The sequence below is a fragment of the Macrobrachium nipponense genome, chromosome 26, assembly GCF_015104395.2.
Source record: "Macrobrachium nipponense isolate FS-2020 chromosome 26, ASM1510439v2, whole genome shotgun sequence".
NCBI lineage: Eukaryota > Metazoa > Arthropoda > Malacostraca > Decapoda > Palaemonidae > Macrobrachium > Macrobrachium nipponense.
Window position 1 is genome coordinate 65,974,569 of NC_087215.1, and position 19,709 is coordinate 65,994,277.

Here is a 19,709-nt window from a genome sequence, read left to right on the forward strand (position 1 = left end):
TGACGTAAACTATGACATCAGACGTAATAGCAGGGTTCCTAGTAGTGTGATCATGATCGCAGAAACACATAGATTTGACCCTCTTGTACAATAAGTATTGAAGGAAATGCCAGGCAAATCATTGTTAAGAATGATGATAATATTTAGGTTTCCATAGGTAATACCATGGGTAATGAATAAGAATTTGGCACATGTGCATATGACAATATTATAGCTAAGGAATTTGGTAAATATACATATGGCAATATTACTGTTTTCATCGTACAATTTTACGTTAACTATAAGAAAACATAGCAATTATAACGCAATTTCTATTTACCCTTTGCCTATCAGTTATACAAAACATTTGGAACTGGTAAAATACAATCATATTGAAATGAAAACAAGATCATTTACAGGTGTTTGGAAAGATATTTTGACCTGACATACCAGGTAACCTTGCGATAATAGTAAACACCGCCTACGTATTAATAACAAGAATAACTGTGATGGATATTAATGTTATTGTTCTAAAGGGTCCACAATAATCAAAAGTGTTAAGAGTCCGTGTATAATTCTTAAAACTTTACAAAAACCTTTCGAACCCTTCCCTGGGTTCATCTTCAGTTCATCTTCGCGATAGGGAGTTTTTCCTTACTAATTAATGTTATTATTATCATTATGATTAATAATATCAATATCGATACTTTACATGGCTGGCCGTGCGCATAGGAAAAATCAAAGTACGTTATAGAATGCACTTTTAGTCATTGAATAAATACTGCTCTTCTTTCCCCACCCCCCCCCCCCCCGGGTACGACTGCGTGGCGAATTTCATGGGTATCTGAACGATACTTGACGTATCCTTGAAACTCCAGGGTAACAATAGTTTTCACAGAGTGTTAAGGCTTGGTGCACATTCCAAGTTAAAGAAAACGTGAATTGCGCCATGGAACTGTATTGCACAATTAATATTCTCATTTGATTCCCATTGCCGTATTGTACTCTACTTGAAGAGTTGACGTGTATGAAGCAATATAAAAATTCCATACACTACTGTACTGCTACTACTACTACCATCTGAGTCTTCATTCATAAAGTACGTCATTCTTCAGTATCAGTGAGTAGGAGGGCCTTTAGTATCTCTTTAAATTTCGTAGACATCACTACATATTTTTACCAATTGGGCTGTGGCTTCAAATAGCTATTTCCAAAAGACGATCCATATCCGATGCTTGGTGAAATATTATCGACGAAAATCAATTAGCCACGGCCCTGAAAATGTACAGTACTTTATTATTATTATTATTATTATTATTATTATTATTATTATTATTATTATTATTATTATTATTATTATTATTATTATTATTATTCTATATTTGTCCCTTAATTCTCCTACTTACGACGTGTAACATCCGATGGCTGGTTACTAGATGGGACACGCTTCCCTTTATGTCGTTTTTATTTTTTTTATTTATTTATTTATTTTTTGGCAGAGTGTTAAAATAAAACCGATCAATCCTGGAGGCTGCTGGTGTGCTCTTTTATTTCTCTTTTTTTATTTCTCTCTCTCTCTCTTTTTATGCCACGTGCAGCGATGCGTATCCTCGAAACTGGTTAACAAATTGTCAAACTTGTTGGCACAGTGCCACCAGCTCTGGCAAAACGAAAAAGCTCATGCGCCCCCCCCCCTACAAAAAAAAAAAAAAAACTTTAGCGCAGTTGTGTGCCGCGATTTGCAAGATAACTTGATGATTTATGGTAAACACGGGTGGCTTCCGTGTTGGGTGTAGGTCAATGACAGAACAGTAAACACCTTTGTCGGGGAATGGAAAAAATAAAGAATAAAAGTGTATGAAAAAAATAGAGATGCATGAATACTGCCTCCTTCTCTCTCTATATATATATATATATATATATATATAATATATATATATATATATATATATATATATATCTATATATATATATATATATATATATATATATATATATATTTGTGAATAAATTCTTCTGTTAAAACAGGATACGTCTCAAGTATAAAAGGCCAATTTAAAACACTCTGGCTTAAAGCTAAGGACTAATTTCGGTGGACTAACTTCCACCCTTATCAAGCATTCACTACTTGATAAGGGTGGAAGTTAGTCCACCGAAATGCAGTCCTTAGCTTTAAACCATTATTTATTTTTAAAATTTTAATTCCAATATATAAATCATAAACATCCAATCCTAAAGTTCCTCTATCTTTGACTTAAAGAGAAACACTTCATTCAGACTTTGTTTGGCTTTTCCATAGGGCTTACCTACCCCCAACAAGAACAACAACAGAAAGAAGAAGAAGAAGAAGAAGAAGAAGAACAGCAACAACAAAGCAGTTTGTGGGCTTACTCCCCGAGTAAGCGGAAAGGAGTTTGGTAAAAACATACATATACACTCGTATAACCTATGTATATACCACAGGATAACTCCCCACCCTATATTTTTGATAACGTTTCTAGTTTTTTTAATGCCACACAGAGAGTCTAAATTACAGAGGGGTTTAATGTTATAATGCTCTGTAATGACTGTAATCCTCATAGGCATTAAGACTTTGATCCGCTCGAATAAATCCCGGCAATTCTTGTAAATCCAGAGTGATAACATTCATTACACTTGGTTTTACGGCTAATAAGTTGATAGGGGCATTACCGCCCGTATTTTGCGCACTCGCGTTTTGTTTCAGGGTAGCTGTGCAGGGTAGCATTGGCACGTTGGATGAGCAGACTACTATCACTCCGAAAGACGTGTGCTATATTTTCATAAGCATGTCAGCGTCTCAGTGGCGTGGTCAGTATGGTCTTGGTTTGCCACCTCGGTGGCTGCGGATTCGATTACTCGGGCATTCCACTGATGGGTCAGAGATGCGTAGTATTTCTGGTGATAGAGGTTCACTCTCGACGTGGTTCGGAAGTCGGGTCAAGCCGTTGCTGGTCCCGTTGCTGAATGACCGTTACTGGTTCCATGCAACGTCAAAACACCAAACAAACAAACAAACAAACAAACAAACATAAGTATGTCATGACGCGCGTTGGTGGTTGTCATGTATTCGTATGTCACTGTAAGTCAGTTAAAAGGCCTAGACGTTTATGGCGACAGGCACCATCTGTTTCCTAGTTTGCAATTTTGTCTTTTGCAAATGTTTCCAGTGTCCTACAGAAATCCTTAGATTCTGGTCATTAAATTTGCATAATTGGTCGTGACTGCTGTTCGTTCCGTTTGGCCTCGTTTGAAGAGAACCCCATTTTGACCCTTGAGTTATATTTAAATCTTTTTCTCCCACGATCTTGGTATTAGTGTCTGGCACCGTCCTTCAATTAGGTCATTACGCTTGTTGTAAAAGTTGTATTCAAATTAACCCAGACTCTCACATCCACCATGCAGTAAGTACTGCATGTGTATTTAATTCCAGGCGTGCCTTTTATCTCTCAAATTCAGTATCACACAACTTTGGAGAAGATTGATTCCTGGTTTAACCGAATTGTGCTGTGATCTCTCTCTAATCCTGTTGAATCGTTGGCAAGTCGAAAGTTCAAACTTGGTGTGTCAATGTATTTTCGTTGAGTTACTCTTTAACTGCTATTTGAATGTCTTATTTATATTATTTGGCTATTCATTTTATTCTTTTCCTCTATCTATTTGTTTTTTTCTAAAGTGTTTACCCTTAATTATTATTAATAATAATAATTTTGATTTTATGGTTCAACGTTTATTTCTTAATTTCTTTTTCTTGTCCACGTTATTTTACTTCAACCAATCTCGGAAACTATTCTAAGACCGATATATAAGTGGGGACGAGTTAGATAGCAATAACTGAATACAATTACTCATGCACATCATACTGACTTAAATAAAACGTAATGATTGATTACGTCAGCTTTATCTTTAAGCAAAGATTTGTTTTTACTCAAAATCTGTTAAGGTTGATCCTCGAAATTTTGTATTTTGTAACGTGATATTTATATACTCAGTAGTCCGAACCTTTTCAAATAAAGAGCTTTATTTCGCGCCACTCTATTTGCGGTCTGTGAGAAGGAGTGAATTCGTAATAAATCTTTTAACCTGTAATTATCACTTATATTATCGTTTGCTAATCCACTTGGGCTTTATTATCTTTCACGTACCTCCTTTGGGGTTTAAGTTATTATTTGCAAATTTGCTGTAGTATTTCATACAGTCGCCTATTTTTGTCATGTTCATCAGATTTTCCTTCGATGTGAAATGAATTGAATTATAACATAAATAATATAATTCGCCTCCCCCCCCCCCCGCCCCGCCATTTCTTTTTCAAAAATAAATTCCATCGGTAATTTCATGCAGTACTGTGCCATACACTTCCTTGAGTCGTCTGTGATTCGAGAAGATTAGCAAGTGCCCTAGTTCCTCGCTGGAAGAGTGGTTTTCGCGCTTGGCTCCCAATCCGGTGGTCCGAAGTTCGAATCCCGGCTCGGCCAACGCAGAATCAGAGGGATTTATTTCTGGTGATAGAAATTAATTTCTCGATATAGTGTTGTTCGGATCCCACAATAAGCTGTAGGTCCCGTTGCTAGGTGACCAATTGGTTCCTTAGCAAACGTGAAAATATCAAGCCTTCGGGCACCCTAGGAGAGCTGTTAGTCAGCTCGTTTAAGTTAACATACTTAACTTTGGAAGTGCCCTTAGAGTAGCTGCCCCCCCCCCCCCCCCCCCCACCCCCCCCCCCCCCTCCCCCACCAAAATACCCAGGAAATCGGGTTCCAGTGTTTGAAAGAGACAGCGATGTATTATACACAGAATCAGTAATTACAGGGTATCAATATTTTAATGCGAGAATAGGAATCAGATGGAATTCGGTTCTTCAATGTGCAAAAGAAGGTTGCCCTTTGGTAAATAGGTGATCCTACCTTTTAGAACGATATCGATGTGTAAATGTCTGCCAGGGGTTTATAAAAGTACCTATTTATATTAACAATTAGGACATTATTTCTTCTAATAACAGAAGAATGCAGCGGTCATATTTGAGACGGAAAACAAAAACACTCCTAAAATCTCTCTTAGTCATATGTCAAAATTATAAATATCTTTTTCCTCGCTTCTCTCTTATCATATGCCGAAATCATAAATATTTTTTCCACTCGCTCCTTCCTTAGTCATATGCCAAAACTATAAATATTTTTCCTTGCTCCTCTCTAATTCATATGCCAATATAATAAATATTTTTCTGTGCTCCTTCTTTAGTCATATGCCAAAATTATAAATATATTCTTCCCTCGCTCCTCTCTTAGTCATATGCCAAAATTATATATATATTTTTCCCCTCGCTCCTTCCTTAGTTATATGCCAAAATTATAAATATTTTTCCTCGCTCATCTCTAAGTCATATGCCAATATAATAAATATTTTTCTGCGGCCTTCCTTCCTTTACTCATAATGCCCGAATTTTATAAATATTTTTTTCACCCTCGCTTCCTCCTCCTTAGTTCCATATGCCACCAAATAAAAAATTAAATAAAATTTTTTTTTTTTCCTCCCTTCTCTCTTAGTCATATGCCAAAATTATAATTATATATTTTTCCCCTCGCTCCTTCCTTAGTTATATGCCAAATTATAAATACCGATTCCATCCGTCTCCCACTAGCCATTTCCCAGAGTTCTCGAGTGAACCTCCTCGCGAACTTGAAGACTAAATCATGAACTTTTCCCCCCCACGTTGATTATCCCTTCATAAATCGGTCTTTGACAGACAGACTTACAACTTGAGCCATTCATTCACCTTTTCCCACTTTATATCATGCGTTAGCGCCATGGGAAGGGGTAGGGGGAGAGGGGAGAGGGGCGGTGGTGTCTCTCAGACCCAGACCTTGACACGGAAGAAACTTGAAGAAATTTACTTCCGTGGGTCAGTCTTATCTGCGTGATGCATTGTCGTATTGAGCAGCATCTCTCTCTCTCTCTCTCTCTCTCTCTCTCTCTCTCTCTCTCTCTCTCTCTCTCTCTCTCGCGTTTCCCCTTTCCCAGTTTCTTTCACAGTAATTTCAGTTTTTTCTTACAAACTAGTATATGTTATAGATAATCAGTACAAGAAAATACAGTAATCCCTTTTTATGTGCTGTTATTTGGGCATAAAATGTTACTGGTTTGTTTACATTAAGCTAGCTAGCCTTATACCAGCACGGTCCCTTGCTCGGTGCGTGGCATGGTTTTGAAGGGAATAAGAGGCCACCTATGAACCTATGAACTCGGACCTACATTATGAAATGGTAATGGTTATATTTTAATACAAGTCGTCATGCATTGTCTATCAGAATTAACTTTGCGAGACAAGATTGTGAGTGAATAAAACTTCTGTGCACCCCAAAAACCAAAAAATTATGAAGCAAAAAATTTGTTACGTATGAAAAGACAACCATATATATATATTATATATATATATATATATATATATATATATATATATATATAATATATATATATATATATTATATATATGATATATATATATATAATATTTCAGTAGATGAAACATATTCCATAAGGAACAAAGCCACCTCTGCAATGTGAAAACGGCTTTTATATATATATATATATATATATATATATATATATATATATATATATATATATATATATATATATATATATATATATATATATATATATATATGTATATTATATATGAATATATATATATATATATGTTATATTATATATGAATATACATATATATATTATATATATATATATATATATATATATAGATATATATATATATATATATATATATATATATTTATATATATGTAATGTTATATCTGAATATATTAATAATATATATATATATAATATATACTATATATATATATATATATATAATATATTATGTATATATATATAGATATATATATAGATGTATATTATATATGAATATATATACTATATATAGATATATATATATATATATATATTTATATATATGCTATAATATATGAATATATATATATATATATATATATAATAATATAAGGTATACTATGTTATATTATAATCTGAATATATATATATATATATATAATATATCTATGATAAGTTGTAATAATCTATGTATGGTACATATATATATATAATATATTAGATATTATATAGAGATATATATATAGATATTTAGATATATGTATGTATGTATATTATATAATGTAATGGTACGTAGATATATTATATATATATAGATAGAATGTAGATATATATAGGAAATATAGAGATATATATATATATTAAGTTTTATTATAATATATTATATATATCTATATAGATATATGGTATGTATATTATATATATATATATACATATTATATTTATATATAATATATATATATATATATATATTAATAATATATATTTAAATATGTATGTATGTATATTATATTGTTGTGTACGTATATATATATATATATATCTATAATATATAAGTATTAATATATAGTTAAATATTATATATTATATTAGATAACTATAAATATATAAAATATATATATAAATATAAGAATTATTCAGTACATGAAACCTATTGATAAGGAACAAGAACACAGGGTCCGTAGATTAGAAATTAAGACTTCCAAAGAATATTATGGTGTTCATTAAAAAGATTAAGAGGACGTAAAGTGAAAAGCGGAAAAAAAAGAGATCCCAATTATAAAAAAAGAAAAAATCTATTAGATTAATAGATAAAAAAAGTATTAAAACCTAGAAGATAAATCCAGTTTGAGAAATTGATCAAATATTGTATTGTCTACGCTTAAATAGAAGCCCGAAAAAAAAAATCTTCCTAATACTCCTGTGTGTGAGAGTAGCAGTAACAACGATGAATAACTTACCCTGTCTTTTGCTGGTGATCTTCATTATGGGACCAGTGTTTACCTGTCTTTTGCTGCTGGTCTTCATCATTGGACCAGTGTTTATTTTCGGTGGGGTCCAAGGTACTGGACTGTATGGGCTTGTAAACTTTGTGAGGATTCGTTCAAGGTGGACTCCCATTATTATTATATTTGAAATACCTGAACGAGAAGAGGGAGGTCGAGGAACTGACTGACTCCCCGGGCCAAAAGGAACGCCAGGTGTCGGCCGATCGGCACGACAAAGCAACGGTCAGGGCAGAATTAGAGACTATGAAACTCGAGAGCAGGAACTTGACGGCCCACATTGAAAATAGTAGAGAACTAGAGATGGTCCCACTGAGCGTAGCTCGCGAAGAAGAAGAAGAAGAAGAAGAAGAGGAAGAAGAAGAGAAGAACAAACAAGAGCGTCAACAAGCGGAGAACGAAGCCCCGAGAGATAAGAACGATGACCTGGCCGGCGAAAACGCGAAATTGAAAGAAGTGTTATCAGATAAGGACAGAGACACCGCAAATCTGGAACGTGTTCTTGAGGCTGAGAAGACGAAGAACGAAGTCCTTCGTTCTGAGATACGAGCGTTGCCCGACTCCCTTTCGCACCTTCCTCGACAAAGAGGTGACTGTTGTGAGAAGCTGCAGGGAGCAGAAGGGGAAAGCAGTAAACAAGGGGAAACAGCGGAGACGATGGAACCCGGAGAAGCAGTTTTAGAGGCTAAAATCATCAAGAAGAAGTCCGTTGCTGCCCCGCCAAAAATAATCGTGAGGAAGTTCGTCGTGATTCGCCATGCTGATCGACTCGATTTCAAGTGTTGTCGCTATAAATGGAGTCTGAAAAAGGTCCTCAAGTATTATGAAGGTTGCGACCCGGGTGCCCTGCCCCAGCGGATTCGAATGGACGATTATCTTCGCGACTCCCCCCTGACCATTCGTGGAATTGCAAAAGCGGCCATTATCGGGCGGAACATGCTCAAGCAAGGATTCATCCCGTGTGCCATTTACTGCTCGCCAGCTATTCGTTGCGTCCAAACGGCACGGGCTATTGCTTGTGGAGCGGGCATCTTGAACACTCACCCCATCCACATCGAACCAGGCCTTTTCGAGCGACGCAGAACCATACCAGCGACGATATCGTTGGCCGAGTATGAGGCCAGTGGATACTACAACATTGCAAGAAATTACAGCCCCTGCATGCTCGTGAACGGGTTACCACTTGGCGAAAAAATAGCACAGTTTTATTGCAGGCAAGCAGAGGTAGCAGCGCACATCCTGAGGCACGCCAGCACGACCAAAGCAGCGAGAACCAGCCCTAGTTCTTGCGTTCTCATGGTAACTCACCAGCGGAACGTCGGAAGTGTGTCGCACGTGTTAATGAAGCAGAAGAAGTCCGCTCGGCGTAGAGAGCACTGGAGGACTGGATATTTGTTCCACGAGATGGTCATTAAAACGGATTGTGGGTGGGAAAGATCTTTACTCCCATTTTCCCCGGAAGAAGAGAGAGAGAAAATACTGAAGAAAATTCAGGGTCACGAAACGAAGGGAGTCAATCGGTATGATGGATGGCGCTTCGTTTCCGATGACGAATGGGATGTAGAAATCGACTACTAGGTCAACAAAAATGAAAAGTGAACGATTTTAAAAGACTCTGCTGTCGCCGCTGAGTTTCCGCCTTGGCGCCTTTCCTTGATGTGTCATTATTGGAACGCCCCTCTTGGAGATAAGAATAAACAACACCGACAAACTTGAACCATTTTCACCTAAACCCTGCATATATTACGTGGTGCCAGGTGTCAAGAACCTGTAGGAGAAGGCCGCTTATGTGCTACAACCAACAATCTTTTAAGAACAATTATAGGTTTGACACAGCCATTTAACAAGCATTACGGGAGATGAATCCCTCGCCGCCATCTTGGTGTAGGATAGAGAGGGCAAGCTGGGTTCGGCGTAGTTGAAATTTTAAAACTTGACATAAATGAACGTTACAAGTATCATTCGAAAACATTAAAACTGCTTCTTTATTCGTTTGACAGTTTTAAAAAAGTTAAAATGAGTATGTGAGTTTTAAATCGGGACTTGTAAGAATTACTCTGTGATGAAACTTATTATTTTTGGGGCAGAAACGTCACCAAAGCGACGAAGTTGTAGCTAGAAAGTTAAAACTTTCGAATTATGTCGTTTGAAGAAGTAGCTTCTTGTGTAGTATGGCTCACATAGCAGATAATAAAAGAGAGTTTATTAACCAATTTTGGTAGATACATCACATCAATTTTCAGAAATAGAATAAATACCTTTTTATCCATTGAAAGCAGAGGGATTATGTACCACTTGAGACAATATTTGATTAGATTTTATTTTGTTTGTGTGGTGGTTTTGCGTTGCATGAAACCAGTAACGGTTATTCAGCAACGGGACCAACGGCTTTACGTGACTTCCGAACCACGTCGAGAGTGAACTTCTATCACCAGAAGTCATCTCTAACGCCTCAATGGAATGCCTGAGAATCGAACTCGAGGCCACCGAAGTGGCAGGCCAAGACCATACCGATCACGCCACTGAGGCACTGATGAGCTTTTATTCAATTTTAAAAGCTTATTATAGGCTTCAATTTTCTTGATTTCTTAATGAGATATGAATAGTTTCTAAGGCTCTGACACTATATACTACATTTTTGTGATTCCAGCTTCGAAAGCTGGTGACCCCTGAGTTAGATAGCGGGGACACTGGTACCCAGAATGGAGGGGTGTTGACCTGACACAGCAGATGCCACATTTCAAAATCTGACCAAGGGGAATAAATAACATTGGATGAATATATTTTTTTTAATTTGCCCATGGGATGCTCAGTCATGCAGAAGTAACGATGATTTTTGCTTACTCGAATAGTAAGCCTGTAAAATATTTTGTTGTTGTTATTGTTGTTCTTGTTGTTCTTGTTTTGTGTGGGGGGATTAGGAAAGCCCTTGGAAAAGCCTAAAAAAGTCTGAAAAAGGTGTTTCGCGTTGGGTTAAAGATATAAGAATTCTAGGATAGGATAGATATGATATATTTATTTATTAGAATGAAAATGTAAAAGCTAAATAATGTACATATTAAACAGTCCAGAACAATCATTTCCAATAAAATATAGCGTATTTATTTTAATTTTCGTTTGTGAAACAGCGCTCTATTTAACGATAGTTTAGCAAGTAATCCGAGTAAGCAGAAGGTTGGATCACGCCTTGTTTCATTCGGGTTGTTACAGGCTTTGTGAATGACCGCGAAGAAAGTACTACTTACATCTTGTTTATTTTTCGAAGAAGAAGAAGAAGATCTTGTTTATTTTTATTTTCGATGATTTTTCTGTGGTATTTCGTTATCGGTAAATTAGTAAACGCAAATTTTCTTTTTATTTTCATTAGCCCCACTCGATATCAGATGGTATTCGACATCGGATATGCCACTGTGTTGTCTTTCACCCATATCTCTCTATATTGCCTCTTTCTCCATCTGTCACAATGATCTCTTCTGAGATTTAGAAGCAAAACGTCAGACAAAGAGAAAAACTAAAAGAAAAAAAAAATTACGAAATAAGAAATGGATACATTTTCTTTTTTTTTTAGTAAATTTTCATTGTCACGAATTCGTGGTGAATGCCGCGCCCAGAATCGCCCGAATGCGTAGCAGGTATATATGAGATAAAAAAAAAAAAAATCAGGGATCTTTTCATAGCTCCCTTTAAAAATAATCTAATTCGCAATATCACAAGTAGATGAATTTTCCGTAAATTTGCGTCGTCACGAATTCGTGCTGAATGCCGCGCCCAGAGTCGCCTGAAGGCGTAGCAGGTGATATATGAGATAAATAAATAAAAAAAAGGAAAAAAAAAATCAGTGGGCTTTGCAGAGCTCGCAAGCTGCGAGCGCCTTCTTTTGAGACCTGCCATCATGTGGATGGGTCGCATTAGCCATTACAAAAGACAGTTAAATTGCTCTCTTTAATCACTGCTGTACCCTGCAGCACGGCGTCCGTTGCGGGACGCGGACGGCGGCTTTGGCCTCGGATCTTTTGTCGCTTTGTTTTGGGAGCTGGAAGGCGAGAGGCGTCACAAGGGAAACGATCCAGAAAGGCAGAGTGAGCTCACGGGGGAAACGATCCAGTAAGGAAAGTGAGCTCACGGGGGAAACGATCCCGAAAGACCGAGTGAATTTACAGGTAAGAATGATTGTTTTTCTCTTGCTTTGTTGATGATCCAGATTGCTAAGTCGAGGAATGAAAGACTACAAGGCTGCTGTCGTTACGAAAACCAAATGAATCCAGGTGACCCATGTCTTATATTAAAAGATTACGAAAGTGTCAATCCTTGAATAAAGAAAATAGAAGTTTGTCCATCGTAAGATTTGGGCTTGAGGAAAATTTTTCAAGTTTTCAAAAATAACAATGTTTACCCATTTCTTCAGTAAAAGTTAAAGTAAAATTTTTTCATCTTTTGATCAAAAGCTAAAAAGACTGACCTGCCTTTTAACAGAGGCTAAAAGAAGTTAACCTATCATTCGTTAAAATCTAAAGTCATCCATTACCCATCATTCCATATAAGGAAATAGTTGGCCCAACCGTCAATAAAAGCTAATAATAGTCTACCCGTTTAATAAACGCCCCCACCTCACCCCCCCCCCCCCCCCCCGCCGCCCCCGTAAAAAAATTTTCATCCTTGAATAAAAGGTAGGAGAAATGTAACCCATTTTTCAAGTAGAGAAAAAATTCTGCCGTCATGGAAAAAAAGGAAATAAAGTTCACCACTGAAATTATCTATCCATCACCGAACCTAGAAAAAGTTTATCAATCCTTCAGTAAGAAATAAAAAAAATTCTTACTCATCCTTTACTTGAAAATAGAAATATACCCAACCTTCAATAAAAGCCGCAAAAGTTTACTCATCCTTCAGTTAGAGAAAAGAAGCTAATCCATTCTTCTTTTAAAGCTAACTTTAGCTTTCCCAGTAGAAGATGATAAGTTTACCCTTGATTATGTGAGATTACGTTTTTTTTCCTTAAGAGTATAATGTAGTTTTGATATCACATCTTTACACTGTTAGGGATTTTGAGATCCACCTCAGTGTGTTAGTATGGGCGTGTGTATTTGTTTGTTTGTGCGACGTAGTTGCACCATTTAATCATGACGTATGCACAGACGGTAAGCAAATAATGCTAAATAATGTTATTTGTAACAGAACTCTTAATATACTATGTTACCCATGCTGTTATGAGGTATCTCCCTGAACTTAACCAGATTCTTGGTGTCTGGAATTTTTTTTTCTGAAATTTAACTGTTAAGGTGAACCGTTTTAGATTAACCGGATAACTGAATGGTGACGAAGTGTCTTGAGTCGTGATAGCTGTGTCGTATCACCTGGGTTTCTCACTGCTGTGGTTCAGAGTTCTCGCCCTCTCATGCCCGAAAGCTTGGGGTAACAAGGCATGATCCGATCTGCAGTTTACTCGGGACTCGCGTAAGATCCCCCCTCCCTCCCCCACCCCCAATACATAAGCTGTAAACATGATATTCCTAACCTAATGTAATTAAAACGTGCTAAAATCTACGGTCGAATAGATCCTTGTTTCGCCAACGAACATTGAAATAACTACGCTGTATTTTATTAGAAATAACTGTTCTGTACTGTTTAACATGCACATTTAGTTTTTACATTTTCCATCTAATGAATAAAGCATAAATAACCTAGGCTCTTCCCCAGACCTTTCCTACACTCCAAAAGAAGAAGAAGAACAACAAAAAATTAGTTTGCTGGCTTACTCCCCGCGTAAGCGAGAATGCCGATAAATATACTTCCTGAGTCATCAGTAGCCATCTTGCTGGTTCCCCCAGGCCCTTTGATAAGAGTGGAGGGACTTCGGCACTGGTGAAGTGTGTGTGTGTTCGGTCCCTAGGACATCTCTCATTCCGTATAGTATGGTTTGGATAAACATATGCTCCAAATTCATGCGACCTAAATTCTTCTTTAGTGAAGAGCAAGGCAGAAGAACATCATTTATGCGTTTGCGAAATTTATGAATCGCGTATATTCATTCAAACGTAAATTTCCGGTTCGGTAAACACGAAAGAATAGGGTTAAATATTCCGGCGTCCTCAATATATCGTCGGATGAAACGAATGTTTTGCGAAATAAATCCTACTGCAGAGAGGCTAACGTAACCAGAGGACCAAATACACACGCTCACACAAATTATATATATATATATATATATATATATATATATATATATATATATATATATATATGTGTGTGTGTGTGTGTGTGTGTGTGTATGTAATATATATGTATGTATATATATACGATATATATATATATATACATATATATATATTTATTTAAAAGTGTTTTAATTTACACCAATTAAAATGAGTTCTACAGTCTATGTCACAAGCCGCCTCGCTGGCACCTAAAGTGGATAATAAAGGTGGAAAATAATTGTTACTTTAACATGTGACATAGTTAGTATACAGGTGTACTAAATACACCACTATATGGGGTCGGGTCCTTTTCGTCATTTACGCTCATTTTGATTTTGAATGACAATTTTGCATTTGAATAATTTCATCCGAGTTTTCTTGTTCAACTGTAAGAGCTATGTCAGGGATGAAATTTTATAGCCTAGCTCAAAAGAAAATTGCATTTAGTTCGGATTCAATTTTGTCTTGTAGACTGAATGAGTTTATGGAATCGAAATCCAGTGTGCACCACAAAGTAATCATCCGTGTTTTGAATAATTATATAAATTGATATTTGTCAAGGTTTATATAGTTGTATATCCTCCAATACTGTAGTGGACGCGTAGATTAGATTGTCTTTGTCTGTGCCTCTGAAATGGGGCCATCCCCTTTAATTTTCCAGTGGCGAACATAACCCTCTTAGTAAGAGAAATCCCCTCATGTCTCACTTATGAGAAACCCTTGAACTCGTGAGAGTGGGGAGAGGTCCCTTCTTCATATCGTGGCTCTTTCGTCATTGATGATTTTACCCCGTTTTCTTCCAGATTGTGGTCGAAGAACATGGAGGGAAAGGCAGGAGTTGCAAACACTTCTCGAAAAGGGGAACTTGTATCGAGCTTAGGGTCATATCTGTATTTCACAAGCAAATTACGGTGCATTCAACAAAAGCAAGGATGGTACCGGATTCTTCAAACTTCTCAGGAAGTACCAAGAACTTGATTACATATTCAAAAAGCATTATCTTCTCCTTAGACGGATAAAGCAAAGTGATTCATGTTAGTAATGATATTTTTAGTTATTTTTTTTTAATTGCTAACATATGTATTTTTTCCCTGGGGTATACTTGTCAATAGTGTTTAAGGAACCATAACACAAACCGAATGTATTTGGTGAATCGAGTACAAAATTGATTTTCAGAGGTAGTTGTTGTTTTTACATTAAACGCTACGAATATATCGCCTGGTTATACTTTAGTGAATGTTACTTTTTTCACACACAAAAAAATATCTAAAGAAAAATTTATATAAAAAAATAAGGTGATGCCTTTTTTTTAGTTAATTTATCTCCAATTCTAATTTCCGTTTTTCCTCTTCGTTCGTTTCCGATTAAGTCAACTTTGTGCTGGCACGAGCTCTTGCCTGTAAAATTGATATGATTCTTTTGAATCATATCAATGTGTGAATTGCAACATGATAAAAACTCCCCATTATATCACCAAGTTACTTTACACAATATTACTTGAGAATTACTTAAAAATTACCTTTAAAATATATACATTTTTAGTCAAATCTAAAGTATCTAAATTTGTCTTCTTGAAAGGGTTGAATCGTATCAATGTGTGAATTACACCTTGATGAAATAAACGCGCCAATAATTGCGTAGTCAAGTATTACAAAACCTTACACACACACACACACACACACACACACACACACACACACACACATATATATATATATATATATATATATATATATATATATATATATATATATATATATATAATATATTTATATCCTTTTTTTTCTAGTAAAAGCCTTGACACCTAAAGGGTTCATCCCTTTAAACACTTTGCAATGGCCTCCATCCCCCTTGGGAATAACGACTCTATTCCGATCCGGTAAATCCCGATGATTCCTAAAATCCGGAATGGCGTCATTCGCTCGGTTCATCCAGACGTTAGTATATAATAATTTATAGATATATATATATATTATATATATATATATATATATATATATATATATATATATAGTACGTCGGCGGACCAATTCTCCTCCTCCTCCTCCTCCTCCTCCTCCTCCTCCTCCTCTTAACCCCCTCCTCCTCCCCCTCGTCCTTTTGTGTTTCAGTCTCGAGAGTTTTGTTTCTCGATCGTAAGATGCACTTCGGTAAGATGCTGTAAAATGTATATAAATATTAACCCCCCCCCGTTTCCCCCCACCCCCCCCCCCCGCCCCAACCTTCTCTAAGCCTCTTCCGACAGATTTATTTTCCTCGTAGGGACTAGAAAACAAGGCTGTCGTAAGAGGTTTAGAAAAACTAAAAAGGAAAAAAAAGGAAAAAATAAAAAGGATAAAAACCGTCTTTGACCATCTTTACATGTTTTAGGGATAGCGTTCTGAATATGAGTGCGTTTTAGACAGCGGCGTTTTCTCAAAATCGCGATTTGCAAATAGAGCAAAGTGCAACTTGGCATCATCTAAAGCCTCTGTACGTTTTTTCCCCTCTCCTAAGCAGATTAAACTGAATGACGTTTTCCCAGGGCCTTGCATAATATAACGGTCCATCACCAGCATCCTCCTCCTCCTCCTCCTCCTCCTCCTCCTCCTCCTCCGCCCCCGAGTCCTCTTCGTGTACAACCACCGCCACAGAACTTCAGAAGTTCACGCACTGTCATCACCTCTCAAAAGCCTTTAATTACCCTCTCATAAATTGTCCTTGCATATACAAATTAACAAGTTTCGTCGACCATTCGTCTGACCTCTTATTTTTTTTTCGTTCGAGTTTCAAGGGTTAGGGTGTGTGTGTGTGTGTGTGTGTGTGTGTGAGCAAGTTGGGGAGGGGGGGAGGGGTTCTGGAAACCTGGTTGGGTGGTGGTCGACTTCAGGAAGCAGCTGGTAGCCCCACATTTCAAAGTCCGATCTGGAGTTTTATTTTCAATCGACCCAACTTATCTTGGTGATGCATGAAAGCTATTCGAGAGCCGTATCAGTCTCTTGCCACCCACGGGCGATAGATAGATGAGGTGTTTTTTTTTAGGCGTGGATTTTACCCCCTTGAGTTCTCCCACCCCCACCCCCACTTTTTTGAGTCTTAATTCTACTGTACTTTAAATAGCTCTGAAAATACTCGAGAGAGAAATCTTCTGTTCTACTCGCAATACATTTTACGCGAATGTTTTCAAACTTAGATGAAATTTTCTTTACGGAATTATTTTATTACGCTTATTAAATATGTATATGTATTTTTAATTCAGCAGCTTTGAAGAACTGAAGCGAAAAGATTTCGTTCATAATTCCGTTCAGGTCGCTTCATTTGGGTACAAATTTGATTTTTTTTTTTCAAAACTGCCATTGATAAAATTTTCCCAATGCTCAACATGATGGTAATCAATGAAGATTATGGTGGCTATGAACAAAAATAATAAAAAAACCTAAAAGTATTACTAAACTACGCCCAGAGCTTTTTTTTCGGATCTTTCTCAGAATTTGATCCAAAGAAGTTTTTTGGGGTTTGTTATCTAGGGCTAATATTTCTTTGGGGTCGTTATCTTTACTATATGTAGAGTCTTTTGTTTATGTTTTTCCGGTAATCCACAAAGGTGCATACATACCGGGTTAGGACCCTTGTGGGATCACTATCTAGGAAAAGATCCCCCCCCCCTTTTTTATCTATAAAAAGAGATCAGCATTGCTAATAATGTACAGCCTTTTGTTTATGTTTTTCCGGTAATCCACAAAGGGGGATACATACCGGGTTAGGACCCTTGGGGGATCACTATCTAGGAAAAGATCCCCTTTTTTTATTTATAAAAAAGATCAGTATTGCTGATAATGTACAGTTTTTTGTTTATGTTTTTCCGGTAATCCACAAAGGTGGGGATACATACCGGGTTAGGACCCTTGGGGTATCACTATCTAGGAAAAGATCCCCCTTCTTTTTATCTATAAAAAGAGATCAGTATTGCTGATAATGAACAGTCTTTTGTTTATGTTTTTCCAGTAATCCACAAAGGGGGATACATACCGTGTTAGGACCCTTGGGGGATCACTATCTAGGAAAAGATCCTCCCCTTTTTTATCTATAAAAAGAGATCGGTATTGGTGAATCCACTCGAGGCACTGGATATTTTTTCATTTGTGTTTATATTATATATCCTTTTTCAGTACTGGCGAAATCTTTGAAATCTAGACTTTTGAATTCAGTTGAGTGCTATTTCCATGGGTCAGTGGTTACTTTCATTAGCGTGCTTAACAGCAGTGGGGTATCATGAACACGGCTTTGGCAGAATTACTCTCGACCATCAAGGGATTACTTCGAGAGCTAAATCCCAACAGGATTTCCGTGACAGTATATATAGATACTGTTTAACAGTTTGCACTTTACTATTCCCTGTGTGTCATCCTACTCTTCATTTTCCATTTCAGAACGTTGTGCTAATCCTCTTCCTGTAAGTCAGCATTTATGTTAGAAGTCCCTCGCCAATCCTAGAAGACCATGAGATTTAGTTTTCCTCTTTTTTTTCCTTTGGTTTGGTAGCGAGGTGATTACTGCCTAATAAAGAGAATGCTTGATACTGTCCTTTTCCTACGCTTGACCTTATAACACACCCCGATTTCACTTTGTTAATCCTCTTACACACTCGATTCATGTTTCAATAATGCGAATGCACAGCGGTGGGGACGCGATTCCACTTCCTCAGATTATTCATGATTCTATTAAGAAAGCAGAACTAAATCCTGGAATGAAATCTAATGACGTATCCAACGGCCGTTTTACGAAGACCAAAGACTTCACGTTTTATCATTTGACCTTCAGAGCGACTGTCATCGCTCATTTGCAGTTTACGGCTTCTACATTTTGTAGAAGCTGATATTTTTTTTTTATACTTACAATGCTTTTGGACGGGTTTGGTCGGTTGAAAATCAATCAAATATGAACATTACGGGATGCTACAGTAGATTCACATCAACCGTGCATTTGATGTCTAGGCCAGTCCCTTACGACGCTCCTGATTGGCTGTTGGTAAGCCAATGACAGGGCTGGAAACTCTCAGTCTCTCTCGATAATTCACAGAGGCAGGATCTATGTTCCACCTCTCATGAAAGACGTATACCTCAGGGAAATGGAACATAATCCTGACTATATGAACTCTCGAGAGAGACTGAGAGTTCCCAGCCCTGTGATTGGCTTATCAGCAGCCAATCAGAAGCGTCATAAGGGACTGGCCTCGACATCAAATGCACGGCTGATGTGAATCTACTATAGTTACCTAAAAGAATCTGAAGCTACGGGCACAGTTACCCTTTTCCAGCCAAGTGGTGATGCTAATTAATTGCGGCAAAGTAGTATCAAAAGATGCTGATATATGATGGCGACTAAGCAGCAACAAGTATCATGGCGTTGATGAGTTATAAAGCATTGTAAGAGTGAATTAGCTACTCTTGATGGAAGAGAATGTATGAATGTATTTAAACGAAGAAATCCATGAGCATGTATTAATATTAATTAATACTTGTTGAAGGATGCATCTTTCAATCCTAACCAAGCTTCGTCGTTAGAATTTGTAATTACGTACATTTGATAGCTGATAACTGCAGATAATCTTAGTGGAGGCGAA

At 36.9% G+C, this 19,709-nt stretch overlaps 1 protein-coding gene across 2 annotated transcripts in view; it reads left to right on the plus strand.

The window, feature by feature from the left end:
- LOC135200354 (carbonic anhydrase-related protein 10-like) overlaps positions 1–15,316 on the plus strand; it is a 535,334-nt gene extending 520,018 nt beyond the window's left edge. For both annotated transcript variants that reach the window (XM_064228945.1, XM_064228943.1), the window contains one exon: positions 14,911–15,316. In XM_064228945.1, the coding sequence (XP_064085015.1) occupies positions 14,911–14,987 (77 nt within the window). In that variant the 3' untranslated portion in view covers positions 14,988–15,316. The remainder of the gene's footprint in view (positions 1–14,910) is intronic.
- The last annotated feature ends 4,393 nt before the right edge of the window (positions 15,317–19,709 follow it).